The sequence below is a fragment of the Aedes aegypti genome, chromosome 2 (assembly GCF_002204515.2).
Source record: "Aedes aegypti strain LVP_AGWG chromosome 2, AaegL5.0 Primary Assembly, whole genome shotgun sequence".
Lineage (NCBI taxonomy): Eukaryota > Metazoa > Arthropoda > Insecta > Diptera > Culicidae > Aedes > Aedes aegypti.
In genome coordinates this window covers 12,662,523-12,680,812 of record NC_035108.1, presented here as the reverse complement: position 1 = coordinate 12,680,812, position 18,290 = coordinate 12,662,523, and the positions used below count along the sequence as shown (strand labels likewise).

Here is an 18,290-nt window from a genome sequence, read left to right as displayed (position 1 = left end):
CTTGTGATCTTGTTTGACATTCACTTTTTCGACAAAAATGCCACAGGGCATATAGTTTGAACACTGGGGTTGTTCCTATCTGACATTTCGGAAGGGACACGGAAAACAAAATATACCCAACATTTGAGTTTAAACCAAATGGTGTGACAAAATCATAAAAAAATGTTTTTTGTACTTAAACCAATGAAAATCAATTAAAAATTGAGTAAACATGTGTTTCTGCCCTAAACTTAAGCGTTTGGTACTAAAATTGAGACAGGGCTTTAGGACCCTATTATTTGGCTAATATACTGCCTACTCGTACCGAGTATCTGGAGCGAGAGACGTCAAAATTTTATAGCAGGTTGGTTGAAGAAAAAAGAAAAAAAAAGTTTGTTTATCTCTTGTACTTTTCTCTTTTTCTTTGACCTTTTCCAAGTTATTTTTTTTTTGTTAAGTATCTTAGACTCGAACTGATATTATCCAGGCTCCTATTAGATGATTCGGTCCCCTTTTCCATTTGCTCCACCTATGCTTTTATGAGTTGCCTTGCTCAACATCGTTTATAAGGCAGAGAATTATTGGAGTCTGGAAATACCAGCAGTTTAATTTGGATTAATTTGTTCTTTATTGCGAAGGGAGTCAGAAAGGAGTTTAATATGAAGTATGGGGAATGTTTGGGAGAATGAAAACTTTGAAAAGACCGTAAAAGTATCAAGTTGCTTGCATTCATATTTCCAGGCGTCGTAAAGTAGATACAGCTTGAGTTTCGGCTTGTTTTGCCTTATAAAAGGACTCCCGTCGTTTCGGAGACCATCAAGAATCAGAAGATCACGACCATGCGCAAGTATTTTTCGATAGCAACGATCCTCCTGCTCAATTTGTATCAGCTCTTATTTTGTAATTCTGAATGAATTCAGTCATCACGGGATTTGTTTTGGGTGAAGCCATATTTGATCCGATTGACATAAACGTCACATATACCAGCCTTTCAACAGCATTGACAGCCGTTGTATGCGGCTTGTGGGCACAGGGCTTACAAGCACGGCGGTATGGCATTATATACGCATATACGACTTATTTCAGTGCTCGAAGGTGACAGTGCCTAAAAGCACTTGAAAATGTTATATGAAGCCTGTTGGCACTGAAAACCTGTTGAGCGGCTCATATGCCGCCTATGACAGTGTTTATTGGTTACCTGGGAATTTACTTTTTGAAATGTATGAAAACTGTTATTTCTTATATGGGGGTTGTATGACTTAATTTCACCGTGCTTTTCAGTTCCGTTACTCATCAGAATTTGGCAACACTGGCAATGGATGTGAAACTGTCAAAAAATCCACCTCAAAAAGACGGCGAACAAAACAAAACTGCTAATCGAAAATTAAATTTTTGTAAAATTTCAGTACATTACGTCCAGTTCTCTGTCCATCAATTATTTCAAAATTCCGGTTCTTTGTCTCTCATTTTCTGTAGTACAAGTGTATCAATTCAAAACTCTCCAAAGTGTTCCGTCACGCGGTTCGCATTTTCCGCACGGCTCAGCAACTGGGAGCTCAAATTTCGGCATTCCACGTTAAGTTCTGCAAAGTCAGCGGAAACGGGTTTCCTTCCAGCGGCAGTTCCGATGACCTGATAGTGCAGTGTCCCGTCGCCAGTCCACATTCTTCCAGATGATCCTGCTGGTGGTGTGACCCCCCGGAAATGCTGCAAACTCTAGCCCTGCGATGGTTCCGTCGGTACAAGGTTTTCTTCCTGATCGGTCTGCTGATTGTGGGAGCGCAAATCTTCCTCGCCTATAAGCTGCTCAAGATTCCCGTTTCCGGCAGCGGAAGCAATGAGGAGCGCGATCTGAGCAAGCGGCTCTACGAGAAGTACGTTAAGAAGGTGGCCGGATCGAACCTTTCCGCCGATGACGAAGATCCTGCGGGGAATTTAGCGGATCAACAGCAGCAGCAAGGGAATGTCCGCGGAAAGGAGGACAGAGAAGTGCCAAGGAAGGACCAAGGCAGAACATATCTGAATGTGAACGAGTTGGAGTTTGTGCCGCCATGTGACATTCGAAGCAAGGAAACTATTTCGGCGGTGCACAGAGCAAAAAGTCAGTCCTGTAAAAGGCAAATCCTGGACATTGCTTGCGAGATTCAGAAGGGGACGTTCTATCCGAGAAAGTTGCCCAACTTTTGTCCGAATGGGGATTATGTGCCGGATCGGGAGTTGGGTTGCTTCCAGGATGAGAAGAATTTCCGCCTTTTGTCCGGCTATTACACGAATTTCAAAACGAACAATTCTCCGCGACGGTGCATTCAGCTTTGTCTGCAGTCTGGCTTTCTTTACGCCGGAGTTCAGTACTCGTAAGTGTAGATTTGGGAATGATTTGAAGGGTTATATAGAATTACGTTATTTTATGTTACTTTTGCAGTAGTGAATGTTTCTGCGGAGATGAACCCCCGAAAGCTTCGGCGAAACTGCCCGATTCCAGTTGCAATATGAAATGTTCCGGAGACCCGAAGCAAGCCTGCGGAGGATATTTTACGGCAAATATCTACGAAACCGGAATTGCTAGTAAGTTTGAGCTAAGTTACGCTTTAATACAGGGCTGCCCAACGTACGACTTGTGGTCCGCAAACAGTTTGAAGAATGTTATCAATGTCTGTTGTATAAATTTGAAGTAACAACGCGTCAACTCCAATTAGTTCCTTTTTAATTTAATTTCAAGCTGCACATAAATTCAAATAAAAAAAAGTGTTTGAGCCTTACTGAATTAGAAGACAGAATTTTCACACATTCTTTTTCGTTAACTTTCTGGAAAGGGGTAGAAAATATATATTGGGCGAGTTTTTGTGGGCTTTGTAGCCGTGCGGTTTGCGGCGTCAGTCGTTTAGGCGTATTGTGCTACGGAGTGTGGGTTCGATTCCCGCCCCAGTCGGAGAAAACTTTTCGTCAAACGAAAAATTCTTCACTGGTCCATTGGTCGTTCCGTGTGTCCGTTGTCTAATGTTAGTTATGTTCAGTCTGTGCAGCCTATGGCTGAAGACGGTGTAAATTGTCTTTTTTTCTGACAGAATCCTATGCACAATTTTCACAGATTCCTACGCAAAATTTTCATTTAATCATAGGCAACATTCTCGCAAAATCTAAGACAGCATTTTTACAAAAAAAAAACAGGACGTGTTCATAGCAGAGCTGGCAGCAAGTCACTTTTTAGTGACTTGGTCACTATTTTCGACCTTTTCATTAAATAGTCACGATCTGAAACAAAAGTCACTTTTGTCAGTTAAATGATCACTAAAGTCACTATTTTGGTACAACAAATACTGGAGTAGCTTGGAATTCAAAGTATCAAGAAAAGGAAACATTTCTGTTGAAATTTCTGATGGTTTGTATGAACTTTTTTTGAGGGGTAGAAAAAGTCTAATAAACTTATGGAAATATTTCTTAAACGATACTGGATACATTTTTGAAAAAAAAACAGGACGTACAGTCGACTCTCCACAACTCGATGTTCTACAACTCGATATAGGTACTCTATAACTCGATGGATTTTTCGGTCCCTTCAAATTTCCATACATCGTGCTCTCCATAAGTCGATATTTCTATAACTCGATATCTCCACTAGTCGATGTCAGTTGTGAGGGAAATTTTTCTCCATAACTCGATATCTATTTTAAAATCTTTCTTATTTAGGGAAACGTGGTCTAATTCTTGTATGGAGATGAAAAAATACTTGCAAGTTGTAATAAAAGTTGCAATATATGAAAATAAAAAAAAATATTGTCAGTCATAATAATGTGAATTTTCGAGCATTTCGAAAAAAGTTTTCAAATAATAGTTTGTAAAGTACAATCAACAAAACAATATTATTTTCTTACAGAGGTGAACATTTATGCATTAGAAATACAGAAATTTGTTCCTTCGATTTTGTGATTTTTTGTTTCGGTAAATTCTATTACTCGATAATTCTATAAGTCGATGGTCCCTTGAATATCGAGTTATGGAGAGTCGACTGTATTTGTTGTAAGACCTATTATATGAATAGCTTATGGAATCTCTAGACCAACCTTTACCGGATAGCCAGATGGGATGCTACCCTATGAAGACATTTTAACAAATATAATCCAAAAAGTTTTCCTGAAATTCCAGCCAAAATTATCCCAAGAATTCGTTGTAAATCCCTCCATAAATTTCATAGGCATTTAGCATGACATTTTTTCACTAATTTTGTTAGGAATTATTTCAGCAATTTAATTAGAAATTAATTTGTTGGCGCCAAGTAAACCCCTTTTTTATTTTTTGTGCTCTGCCTGCAATTTCATTCTAATTTGAAATTTATACACTTTTTTTTTAATTTCAGCAACAATATACAGTCGACTCTTCACATCTAGATGTTCTATATCTCGATATATCTCTCTATGTCGATGATTTCTTCAGTCCCTTCAATCTTCATATAATTTTTCTTTCCATCCTTCCGATATCCTCCTTATCTCGATATCTCTATATCTCGATGTGTTCTTGTAGATTTTCGTTCCCGATTTTCTCTCCGTATGTCGATATGCCCCTTATCAAAGATTACTAAACCAGATTTTCGCGATTCATATTAGTTTGGGAGCACGAAATGACGTCTGCTTGTTTATTATTTTTCCTATTTCACTAACAACCCACTGGTTTGCAATATAGTGTTAATTTAAAATATGTTCTTTGCATCGATCTCTCTCTATCTCGATGATCCCTTCGATATCGAGATGTGGAAGGTTGACTGTATGTCGACAGAAAAAAATTGTCCATCAATGTTTCCAGACTTGTCTGTAATTATTCAAATTTCATTTCGCACTTCTAAGCTGTCTGAAAAATGTTCAACGTGTGAAATAATTCTTCTCTAAACCCCTGAACAATTTACCAGAAGATTATTAACAAGTTTCTTTCTTAAGAATTCATGAATTTGGAATTTCAAGAAGTTTTCTATCGACTTGGATCCGAATTTTAATCAATGCGTTGCTTATTTCGCCCTTAGCAAAACGAGGAGATAGATTTCCATTGTATTATCTTTCAGTCACACTCTTTTCATTGATGCTGCTGCATTCAACTGATGCAAATTTTGAAGTTTTGGCTCCCTATGGTTAAACAATGTTAATTATGGCCAAAAACATAAAAAAAATAAAATAAAATATTGACGGTGTTTCAATTTAGTTACTTTTAGGTCTACGTCGAATCAATTCTAAAACTTTTTTTATTTCAGTTTGAAACTGTCAGAGAGGACAACTCAAAAGTGGTACAGAAAATTATTAGCAATAGCGTTAGCGTAGTTACGGTATACTTCGTAGATTGGATACTAGCAACATTCATGTTTCTTTTTAATAATCTCATCCTGACTACTTTCAAGAACAAGGCAGGGGAGTATACCTTGTTCAAATCATAAACAAGAAAACTAAAAGCATGAATATCGCTATTCCCGGCCACGCCCATCTTTACCGTAACTTGGGATAGGGGAAGGAAATGTTGATGTAGCACTTACTTAATGAGAGGCCACCGACTCAGCGACACCCTCATAAGTGCTACGGAGTTGGAGGTTGGGGAAGGTATATTGTCAGAATTCGCCTAGAAAGCTGGCGATAGACCATAAACACCATAAACATTTGTTATTTAAGCGTTTTCAAATTAATCTTTTGAATGCCGGGAATCAAAAGAGAAAACAATAGCTTATTTATAGTATAAATAGTATTTCGCGAAATGCTTGTCGATTGTGCAGTAACATTTTTGCTCAATAACCAGTAAAGGGCTGTCCATTTATTACGTAAGACATTTTCGGGGTTTTTCAACCCCCCCTCCCCCCATGGTAAGATTTTTTGTATGAAAATTAAAAATAAATTGTGTAGCACGTAAGAAATCTCAGACCCCCCCTCCCCCCATAAACCCTTACGTAATTAATGGATCGCCCCTAAAAAGCAAAACCGATCCCTCCAGGGTCATCGAATTGTATAAAATAACGATACGCGTAAAAAAAAATCTCCGGCAACAAAAACATGCGCGAAACCGTGAGCCAAATCTATCGGACGACGCAAAACCGAACTCCTCAAAAGTGGTACAGAAAATTATTGTCCGCAAATTTTTGCACTGAAAGTATTAAAGTAAGATTGCACGCCGCCAACTTGTTACGGAGTAATAGTTGACAGATTAACACTCTTACGCTCCAGTGGCGTAGCTAGGGATTTCGGGGCCCTTCAAAATAGGGATGTGCACCGCTAATCTAACTTACTATTGACATGTTACTAGTCAAATAATATAAATCATAATATCTTTCATCTGTTTTCAAAGTCGTTTCTAACTTTTTTATTTAGAAATCAAGATTACAATGAATGAAGGGTTATGAGCCGATACAACCATCTCAGAGCTGGTAAGTGTTTTAAAGTATGAATTTTAGAGATCTCGTGCCTGAAAAACGTGACTAAAATGAGTCTGAATACAACCACGTTACAATAAGGAACCCTCAGAGTGTCCAACCAAAAGGTCTTTCTAAAAAAATGTGTGGAGATTCCTCGTGATGTTACGCCAAATATTACTATATGTATGTAATGATTTTATGAGAATGTATTCTAGGTATTTGTCTGGAAACTTTCAGTAATTAATTCGATGATTTCTTCACAAACTTCCCAAGAAAACTCTCACACTTTCAATTTTCAATCAGAATATGTAGGATTCATACAGATTTTTTTTTCTCCAAAGATACTCTCAGAAATTACTATAGGATTTCTTTAAATATTCATTTCTCAACGAAGCGGTATCTCCCGGAAAGCATTCAGCAAGTATTCCACAGAATTCAAATTAATTTTTAGAGATTTCTTAAGACTTTTTTTTTCAAAATTTCTCTCATTTTCGTTTTTTTTTTAAATTGTAACTAGAAATTTATATAAAAATACCTAGTAAGATTTCTTTCAAGCTTCATGTAAAAAATCCCCAAAAGGTTTTTTTTCCAAAAAATTACCAAAGATTTAAAAAAAAATCATCCAGGATTTCTCTAAGAAGATGCTAAGATTTTTTTCAGAATTCACTAAATGTTGAAGATAGCACTAATCCTGGTGGAATACATGACACATTACAACAAGAGAAGAGCCTTTTAAAGATCTCAGGATTTTTTGCAAACTTTTGTCTCCAAAAAAAATTGATATTAGAACATGAAGAAGACTGCAAGTGGTAGTCGAAATACGCGTATGGAAATCTAGTGATCATAATAAAACAAATGATGCATAGTGGTTGTTCTTTATCATGCGATCATAGCAACAACGATAAACCCTTAGTCGTCAAGCTATCATAACAAACTTCGCTCCGCGAAAAATGAATCGCTCGGCATGTGTGCTAACGATCAATTGTTCGCAAACCGAATTCATAAATTTTGGAAGATTTTCACGCTTTCACTCTACGATATGACTTCTAGCATACCATTTTTGATCCTAAAGTCAATCGTGCATGGAATGTGAGAAAGTTTATCCGTGAATTTTAAATTGATTCGCATTAATCGCAACTTGTTACAATATCCGACAAACCCTTTGTCCTACGACAAACAGTTTATCGGATGCTCGATATATCTATGATTAGCGCGCGTGGTGAGGTGTTGAAATCATGTTGCTGCAAGAGCTATGGCCCTCTTGGACCGTTCAAATACCGTGTTGTTTGTCGTTAGAGCTGATTTTTTTTTCCATCCTTGAGTCGAATACATTATTAAGAATTAGGGTATCTAATGAAAACCCCTGGAAAATCTCAAATGAAACTCTTAAAGGAATTTCAGGAACAGGAATAATAGCTGTACCATTCTGTGGTCTTACACCCTAAGGACTGTTCATTTAAGAAAGTGGACACCTAAATATTAGCATTATGGTGTAAAAATTCCATAAAAACAAATAAAATTTTGTTTCAGTGTGATCTCAAGTGCTTATTTTGACAGCAGACAAAAGTTGACATAAAAAATTATAAATTCTAAACGATGGGTCGAATTGACATGGCGACTCTCAATTTTTTTCTGCACAAATGGTGTACAGAAAAACTGCCGTTCCGAGATTTGGCTTAAATCGCGAAGTGTCCAAATTGAATTTTTTCAACGCTGTGGCCAAAACAAATATTCCTGACGTCGTACGATACATCCCAACAGAAAAATTTGGGAAAAATGATTTGGTATGGCAAGCAATTTGCTCCTGCGGTATGAAAGTACTACATGTTTCACGACGGGTTCAATCAACGGCGAAAATTACAGAACTGAATGCATTAAAAAATGGCTTCTGCCCATCTACTGAAAGCATACCATGCCTCCATTGTTTTTGCCAGACCTAGCATCGGCTCACTATGCTTCAGCTACTTTGGAGATGCTCAAGAAGGAATAAGTCGAATTTGTAGAAAAATGATCGAATCCATCAAATTGCTCAGAACTACGCCTCATTGAAACATATTGGGCAATAATCAAACGGCATCTTAAGAAGGATGGAAGAGAAGCAAGCTCCATCCATTTTTTCAAGAAAATGTGGTCAGCAGTTCAAAAAGCAGTTCGAAAAGTTCCGAAAAAAGTTGTGCAGAATTTTATGGGTGGTATCAAAAGAAAAGTAAGAGAATTCTCCAGAAATGCTCAATAAATGTTCAAATTTATGCGAATTTGATCGAAATTACGTTGATTTCCATGTATTTTAGGTAAACTCATGAATTTGTTCGAAAATAAACAGTTTACTGTAAAAAACAGGTGTCCACTTTCTTAAATGAACAGTCCTTAAATGAACTGTTAAGTTGAAGAATCAAACGATAATTTACTTTAAAAACTATTCAACAAATGTCTGAAAGAACTTAAAATTTCTGGAGATTTGTATGATGAATCACCTGTTTAATGTATGGTAAAATTTATGTATGAATCAGTGTTGTAAAAAATCAGCCGACTGATTCCCGATCAGTGCAAAAACGAACAAAAACAAGCTCCGCTAGCACGATGCCAATCTGACTATGAGAGCGAATGCGACGAGAAAGAGGGTGGATGCTACACACGCACACATTCAGTTTCACCCACTGTTGGTGTCATTTCAATATTCAATTTCACCTATGCTATGCAGCCATTTTTGTTCAAGTTCAATAGATATGCAGTTTTGCCTGTCAAATAGTCGAAAAGGGGTGAGAAAAGAAAGCATTTCTTACAATTCCCATGTAATGTTGCTAATTGATAGAAATATTTCCAATTTTTCTAATTGTGAACCTCAAATCGAATACTAAAAATTGAAATTCCGTATCTCGATATCGTGTTTGAGAACTACAGTAAAGGTAAATCGATGGTCACTTGGATCGCAGATGCACTTTTTTGTGTTCTGTAAGTCGATACCTCCCCGTAGATAATCCCTTCAATATCGAGTAAGGGAGAGTTGACTGTAATTACAAAATCTCTTATATTTCAAATTATTAAGATTAAACCTTTTTTGATCATTTCCAATGAAGCCATAAAAATTCTTATTGATTGACATAAAATTTAGTCCAGGACTTCTAGTGGATTGAGGTAATTTTTGGCAATTTTCTAATTGTATTCGGAGGGCTAAAAATATACCGTAGATACCTTAAACTGATTTACATATCATTGCCATAATAAATTACGCTACAATTCTATGACCTTTTATTCAAAATTCCAATTATTTCTCACATGAATTTACTAATCATCTTTTGAGATACGTGGAACATAAATACTAAAGCCATTTCTCGCATAACTTCTGATCTCGCCCTAAAAGCCATTGGTAACCATGTGTGTAGCTCGTTGTTTCTGAGCATTTGAATGGATTTTCATGTTATTTAACAACGCTATGGAAAAGAAAGGACCATTATCTACCTGCCCGTGATATTAGTTTGGATGCTTATTCTTTCATTTACTCAGAAACAACGAGATACATACGCGGCTACCAATGGCTTTTAGGGCGTTATCTCAGAGTAGGGTCAGACGGGGCAAGATGAGCACCCTAAAGATAAGTGCGATTTAAGTCTATTTAAACGTTCTTATTTTGGTAAAATTGGCAACCATCCTTACCTTTTACATTATTACTTTGACCTCCAACCATAAAAAGTTTTAAAAAGTGATAAATAGTTTTCCAAATAACACGTTAAAAAATAGCTTTTTTATCATCGGTCAAAATAACTCCGGGGCAAGATGGGCACCCCCATAAAAAGAAGAAATTTACTAAAGAAAACTATTATTTATCAATGCTTGCAATATCCGAGGATGTTATCTTCAATTTGTGATGGTGTTTATCTCTAACTAGCTTATTTCTTTAAGCTTTTATCAAAAAATAAATAATTTTTAATAAATTGCCAAGATTTTACTTAAAAATCGATTAAACTATTTGTTAGTTAATATATTTTTTTAGAAAAATAGTTTTGACAAAGCGGATACCGTAAGTCAAGCCCACACTACATGTGGTTCTATAATTTCACACTTTTACTTTATTTTGAACATGGTGCTCATCTTGCCCCTAAGGGTGCAAACTTATTAATATAATCAAAACAATTGGAATATGTTTTCAAATTTGATAAAAATTTGCTCCAGATTATCTACAGAAGATTGTTCTATAACTATACGGCCAAAAACGTCTGAATGAATTTGTTTACTCAACAAAAATATAACTATTAAATGATCAAATCTTATATGAAGAGGTAAATTTTTGGACTACTATGTATTTTTGACAATATTTACGTTGTGTTGTTGATTTTTTAGTTGAAATTTATGGTCAGCATATCAATTTGATGATATTGATCAGAGCCCCTAAAAATTTGTTGAAAAATTTTGGTTAGAACGGCACAAACAAGGGGTGCTCATCTTGCCCCGGGTGCTCATCTTGCCCCACGTTCCCCTATGCGAGATTTGTCTATATTATGTTCACTTTGCATGTTTTCAAAAATCTATTAAAAATGCATCGTAAAATGTATGTCTCTTTCAAAATTATTAATCCTATGTAATCGTTTTTTTTTTCTTACTTGACTTGACAAACGGTATGCCAAATGTACTTTTATCAACAATTCCAATCAAAAAGCTTGAGCAGACCTGTTTTAATCCATAATTAGTACTCTTCTTCTTGGCATTACGTCCTCACCAGGGTGTCTACTCATTTACAAAAATGAACTTCCCTAAGATTTCCAGGTTTTTCCGGGTAAAAAAATATCCAAAATAAATAATGGATTGGTGGATAATTCATTCAACATGGCTTAATTTTTTTTAAAGAAAAAAACGATGAATTTCAAAGTAGGTATTTTTCATTTTAACGAATTTTTGTTATTTTGGTGATTTTTTTTATTTCCACAAAAAACAATTATTATTGTCAAATGATCTGAAAGTGCCTTTAACTTAATCCATACTTTAGGGAAAAATCCTTTTCCTCTGAATTATGGATATCAGCGATACACCCACAAAATTTCTCTAGAAAGCGTTTTGTATTTTTTTTTTATTTTATTTATTTATTTTTTTTTATGTGTTGTCTTGGGTAAAGAGTCTAAATTATAAAGAGACGAAATCTGATCATATTCAAAATAAATCAGCTAGCAACTGTGCCAAATCTATTACGCAGCACTGCCAATGTTGAATCCCACGCTAAAGTGAGTCACAGGTTTTATGTGTTGAATTTTCACAGGTTTGGGTAACGAATGAAAAATTGACTGAATGTGTGGAAAACCAATGTAATGAGTAGAGCATTCTTTATGCAAAGCATGAAAATTGCAACCGACACTCAAGTATTCAGAAAATATGCTACTTCAGAAGAAGCAAAATTTTCGTGGGCGGTAACATTTTTGTGTGAGCCGTTTTCAGCTTGTGTGAAAAAGTGTTTGACAAGTCTCCTGCTCGATTGGAATGACATTGACAGTAAACTTGGAATTCCAATTGGAACATTTCGCTTCTTTGCTTATAGTTTCTTTAGTCTTGGGGAAATTGAGTCTGGTAGCGTTTGATCGTTTGCAAATATAATTTTAAATAACTCTCGCATGAAATAAGCACAGACATAAACCAAAAAGAGACCATACATGAACAATGAATACGAAAAAAAACCCAACATGAACCATGTCATGATATTTTGGTTCCTCATTTGAACGGACATTCCTCTGAAAATGATTTTAAGACTTTTTTGGAGTCCCTTGACTAAGAAATTCTTCCAAGAATTTAGCTTTATTTACCTTCAAGAACTCAATCTGAAGTTTTTCTGGGGATAACCATAGAAACAACTTCGGAGTTTCCATCAGCAATCCCTCCAAAGACTGTTGGAGAAATTTTCAAAGGAAGTCAAATGTTTCCATGGATTTCCCTAAGACTTTCTCCAACATTCCCGTTTAGAGCATCTTCAAAATTTAAAATTCAATTAGTATTTCCTGTTATTTTTTATTATTTCCCAAAGAAATCTGAGAAAAAATATACTAGTCATTCTTCCAAAAATTTCTCCAGGGAAATGTCAAGCATTTGATTCAGAATTTTTGGAGGAAATGTTGAGAAAAAAACGCGTGGAATTTCTAAAGATAATTGTTTGTGAGTTCTAACTATGCCTTGATGAATTCTTACGAGGATCTCTGAAAAAACTCCTGTAGTCTTGATGAAATTCTTCTCAAAATTTTCTTGATAAACGCTAATATAAGTGAGAAAAAAACATAGAAACTCTGAATAATGTCCTACAAGACTTTTCGGAGAAATTCGGAGAGGCTTCCTGGAGAAATTTAAGTATAAATAATTTGAAGAATACCTGTAAGAATGACTGTAGTAATAACTGATGTGGAACTTTCATTGAAGTTTTGAAGAATGGAGCTTAAAAATATTATTTGAAAAATTAATAGACAAATGATATTTTGATGAAATGCTGGAAAAATTCTGAGAGAAATTTCTGAAGGAACTTAATGAGGAATTCCAGGTCAATTTTTCTGGGGAATTCTTGAAAAAGTTCATAAAATATTTCATCGAATAATGCCTGAAGGAAGCAATTCTGAGCAATTTCTAAATATAATCATGGCTGACTTTTTTATAAAATACATATGAAAAAGGAAAAAATCGTCGTAATCGAAACTATCGAATACATCTTTGTACAAGAACTTCATTAGGATATATGATAAATCTCATATAAGTAACAACTGAAAAAATCGTTGAATAATCCGGGGAAAAACATTTGGAAGAAATCCTGGGATAATTACTGTCATTTTTTTCCAGAGTGATCTATGTAAAAATTACTGGAAGTAATAATGTTGCAGTGCTCTACGATTATCTTGACAAAATTTGTGAAGGAATTCATTTGCACATCTCTTGAAAAATTGCTGGTACCATCCCTCGAGAAGTTCATAAAAGTATTCCAGAAAGAATTCCAGAAAAAAATGAAGGACTGATCATTTCTAGTAGCTGCTTGATAACGGCGCAGCCGAAAATTTCTATGATTGAAAAGATTTTCTGTCACAAAAAGGACATATTCTACCTTGTATTACTGATTCAAAATAATTTCCCTGATTATGGCCGAAATTCTCTGAGAATTCCAGGTTTTTCCAGGTTAGAGAAAATTCCCTGATAATTCCAGGTTTTCCAGGTTTTTCCAGGTAGTAGACACCCTGCTCACTGGGACAGAGCCTGTTTCTCAGCTTTGTGTTCTTATGAGCACTTCCATAGTTATCAACTGACTCAGTACTAAGTCGATTCTTTTACTTTACAGAATTTACCCCACAAACGACTGAGGTAACAACCAGAGCAGGTGAAGAGCCGGTTCGAATCGTATTCTTGCTCACACTGAATGGCCGTGCTCTGAGGCAGGTCAATCGACTGTTGAAAACTCTGTACAGTCCTAGGCATTACTATTTCATACATATCGACTCGGTAAGTTCGACTCGTCTGTATTGCATGACTATCATATTAGTCATCCTTCTTGTCTTGTCTTTTTCAGCGTCAGGAATACCTCTACAGAGAGTTGCTCAAATTGGAACAACACTTCCCCAACATTCGGCTGTCCCGGAATCGTTGGTCCACCATTTGGGGCGGGGCGTCATTGCTGCAGATGCTGCTCGGTTCCATGGAGTATCTGCTGAAGGAAACTCCCAGTTGGAGATGGGACTTTGTGCTGAACCTGAGTGAAAGTGACTTTCCGGTGAAAGCGTTGGACAAATTGACCAACTTTTTGAGTGCAAATCGGGGGAAGAACTTTGTGCGTAGTCACGGTCGCGAAGTGCAGCGATTTATCCAGAAGCAGGGCTTGGATCGGACCTTTGTGGAGTGTGATAATCATATGTGGCGCATTGGGGATCGCGTGCTGCCCTCGGGGATTCAGATCGACGGAGGAAGCGATTGGATTTGCTTGTCGAGACAATTTGCCCGTTATGTAACGGAAGGAAGGTATGAGGATCCACTCGTATCCGGATTGTTGATTATTTTTAGACAAACGATACTGCCAGCGGAGTCCTTTTTTCACACGGTTCTCCGCAATTCCGAATTTTGCAATACGTATGTGGACAATAATTTACACGTTACCAATTGGAAGCGACGGTTAGGCTGTAAATGTCAGTACAAACAGATAGTGGACTGGTGCGGATGCAGTCCGAATGATTTCAAGCCAGAAGATTGGGCCAAATTACAAGGCACCGAAGCCAAACAGTTCTACTTTGCCAGAAAGTTTGAACCGATTATCAATCAGGAAGTTATTCTGCAGTTGGAGGAATGGGTGAATGGCCCTTATCCAGCAGATTATCCAAATCTTCACTCGTATTGGCAAAACTTCTTCCATCATGAAGACAAACTCGTTTCTGTTGATGGAGCTCTGTTGAATGTAGTCCACAGTATCCTAAGAATCAATGCCAAGTCGGAGTTCGGTCAATTTCAGGAACCATTCCGGATACGAGAGTTGAACCATTTCTTGGACCACGACCGTTATCGAGGATTTCTAATCCTATACGAGGCTTCCATAGCAGACGAAACTGTCCTATTGGAAACTCGCGCTCAGCCAACGTTTTCCGCCCAAGTGTCCAAATCAGTTGCACTCGGTCGTCGAATAACGCAACTCGAAGTCAGCACCGATTTCGACCAGAAGGAACAAGTTTCCCGTAATTTCCAAAGGGTCATCGGTACCAATGCTGAACTAAACCTAATCTTCCGATTGGCCGGATCGCGAGCCGAAAAGAACACCACCAGCTACGCGTTGACCATTCTGTGGCTGGATCCCAAAGGCGAACTGGCCGATACGAGTGAATTGAACATTGAGGACACGCCTTCCGGTCCATCAGAGAACTTGATCCATTTCAGCAAAGCTGCCAATTTGAAGCCACCTCTGTTAGCGGGAATTTGGACTGCCAAATTAATCCACAAGAAGGTCTTGCTGGGAGTAACACGCTTCCTAGTCGTGAACAGTACGCTGATGGGAGTGGATGTTCCCAGTGCAAATGAAACTACCAAAGAGCAACAGCTTCAAGAGCAGATCGATCAGCTAGATAGGTTAGTGCAACAGTTTTTTAACTTTAAGGAAACCTGCTGGGTGGGGAAGGAAGGAGCAGAACGGCGAGTGGCTCGTCCAGAAGGTTTAGAAGACTGCAGCAAAGCGAACTGGAGTAGCTTCGCGTCGGATCCGAAAAGCGATATCTACGCAGCAGCGACCAACAGATATATCGAAGGAGGGATGGGATTTATGTAAGATAATAAGCATTTAAAATCGCTTAGGTAGTAAGTTTTCTCTGTTGATGGTTTTATTTGGTTGTGTTTTAACTGTGTAAAGAAGATTAGAAACAAAACAGTAAATTTTGTTTGTGCCATTTGCGTTTGCGTACAGCTGAACTCATGAGAGCTGTGCTTCGTTCCAACCAATTCTATTTGAGTAAAACTCAATTTTATATCATTTTTAAACGGATCGCTTTTAATCAGTTGAATCTTACTTTGTTTTATCATTTTAAGTGATTTTAGTTACAGAAGCTACCCATATGTAGGATAGAAAGAAGAAACAGAGCTATTAGGCGATAGTAATATTGCAGAATCGATAAAAATGTTATACCAAAAAACCTTCTAAGAGTTCAGATAATGTTGTCCAAGTTTTACTTTAAAAAATTCTTCTAAGATACTCTTTCCATTTGATTACTCGTCTTTCAATTAATTCTCGCTCTTGTAAATAACATTTTCTCATTTCTGACGAATCAAAATCTTGGAATAGATTAAGATCAAAGTATTTCGAAAGCATTATAATATTTAAAAAGCATTCGATTGTTGCATTTCAAGCCGTACTCATTTCGCAAATGTGATAAAATTTCCGCTTTATTTCCTCGTAAGTATCTTATACTCAACTTCAGGAAAAAACGATAACGATTGTTTGTCATCATCATTTAGGTACCATATTAATAAAAGCTGTTCGTCAAATCAGTCAGATCGAATCGTTAATAAAAATGTACAAGAATGTATTTTCGAAAACAAGCAACACTGGGTCTCTTACTTCATATCAGTAAATCATCGTCTGGGTCTTCTTCGTCCAGATCGTCCTCGGCATCCGGATGGTAAAGCACTCGACCGCCTTCGGGTGTCGCTTTGAAGCTGTTCAAAGAAGAAATATCACATTAGAAGATTCCCTTTGCCGGGCTGGTAAGGTCACTTTTTAGAGTTATGGCCTGTATTTTAATGCAAGGCTCTAGCTCTAGGCTAGCAAGAAAATGTATCTAAATTCTCTTTTTTGATGCAAAATGATCTCTAAAGTAACTTTTTTCAACTGCCTTCGTAATCAATCTCCCTTCCATACATACAATTCAAACGGCAGTGTCAGCGCTTCCTTCGCTTCCTGTTCCTCCTTCTTCAGGTTCCCAATTTTGAACGTGCCCAACGAAGCCGGGTCGATGCTGGCCACCGACGAGTCAAGCGATGTCGAAATCCCCTTCGACTGATCCGTTTTCTTCAATTCTTTCACCGAAAAACATCCCTCCTGCAGTTGGTACTGGTACCGTTTGTTACTGATCGATCCGCCAGATTTCTTCACCACAATAGTTAGATGACGTTCGTCCTCAAGGGTCACAATCAGCTCGCTCTGGTGTTCCAGAAACGGTACCAAAAACTTTTCCGAGATGTTTTTCTCCGTGGCCCAAAGGAACAGATACTGAACGGAACCATTTTGCTTACAGCGTTGTACAAACTGGAACAGCTCCCGAGGTGTTTTTGTGCGGGCTAGTTTCGATATCCGGGCAACAAGATATGGTCCTTGCTCGGTGAGCGATTCAACAGGTTCTGGAACAGCCTCCGGTCCTTTTCCATCGCAGAGCCATTTCGTCACTACCTTCAATGCGGTGCTTTCGATTCCGAGGTGATCTACACGAAGATTACGTTGGATTATCTGAGGAATGTTCCGTTAAATTCATGTACCTTTAATAAGCAGGATTTTCTGTTGATTCAATAAATAATTACTTAACATTTTGATTAAAATATTGGAACAATTTTTAAAAGTTAGGAAATGCTTTGACGAAACTTCATGATTATTCTTGATAGCGGTACCAAAACAAACACACATAAAAGGAAGTGCCAAACGCCGATATTGTTACTGCGGTACGACCTAGATCCTTTACAAGCTAGAGTGCACGGAGCAATCAGACTACTCAACAAATAAGTTCTTTAATCTCAAATTTGGGTAAACCGCATATAGTTTTTACTCACGGTGTAGTTTTAACCCACTAAGCTTAAGCTAACGCTGGGTAGATTTTTCTGAGAGATTTCCAGAGAGGTGTTTTTCCAAAAATTGGACTTATTTTTTAACAGTTCATGGTGGTTTCTTATCCAGGTTTTTACGAGCGCTAATGGCTGCCGAAAACAGGCTCGCTTTCTGGTAGGGATCAGTCGATAAGACGTTTGGCTTGGGACCGTTCAATATAAAACGACCCAAGCCAAACGTCAAATCGACTGATCCCTACCAGAAAGCGAGCCTGTTTGCGGCAGCCATTAGCACTTTTAAAAAGCTGGATACAGATAACATATGCAAAAATAGTAATTTTTGATGCACTATTGCAAAAAATTCAGAGCCTGACTGGAAAAACGGACACCGTGGGCATCTAGATTAATGTTATATCTTTGACCTGAGAGATTTCTAGAGAGGTGTTTTTCCAAAAAGTCACTATTCATTTAGTAATTATTTCCTATGAAAACTCTCCAAAACAATATCCAGCTTTTTAAAAGCGCTAATGGCTGCCGCAAACAGGCTCGCTTTCTGGTAGGGATCGGTCAATTTGACGTTTGGCTTGGGTCGTTTTATATTGAGCGGACCCAAGCCAAACGTCAAATCGACCGATCCCTACCGGAAAGCGAGCCTATTGGCGGCAGCCATTAGCGCTCGTAAAAAGCTGGATAGTCC

At 37.4% G+C, this 18,290-nt stretch overlaps 2 protein-coding genes across 2 annotated transcripts; one reads left to right on the top strand and one right to left on the bottom strand.

Moving 5' to 3' along the window:
• The first annotated feature begins 1,289 nt into the window (after positions 1 to 1,289).
• LOC5569146 (xylosyltransferase oxt) lies at positions 1,290 to 16,378 on the top strand. The gene is made up of 4 exons (XM_021839911.1): positions 1,290 to 2,333; positions 2,402 to 2,544; positions 13,650 to 13,810; positions 13,878 to 16,378. Exons 1-4 carry the CDS (start codon positions 1,684 to 1,686, stop codon positions 15,609 to 15,611), a joined length of 2,688 nt encoding a protein of 895 aa, XP_021695603.1. The 5' UTR covers positions 1,290 to 1,683; the 3' UTR covers positions 15,612 to 16,378.
• LOC5569150 (elongator complex protein 5) lies at positions 15,882 to 17,456 on the bottom strand. The gene is made up of 3 exons (XM_001658285.2): positions 17,312 to 17,456; positions 16,702 to 17,257; positions 15,882 to 16,495 (listed from the first exon to the last, which is right to left on the bottom strand). The coding sequence occupies exons 1-3, from the start codon at positions 17,454 to 17,456 to the stop codon at positions 16,399 to 16,401; spliced, it is 798 nt and encodes a 265-aa protein (XP_001658335.2). The 3' UTR covers positions 15,882 to 16,398.
• Positions 17,457 to 18,290: the final 834 nt, after the last annotated feature.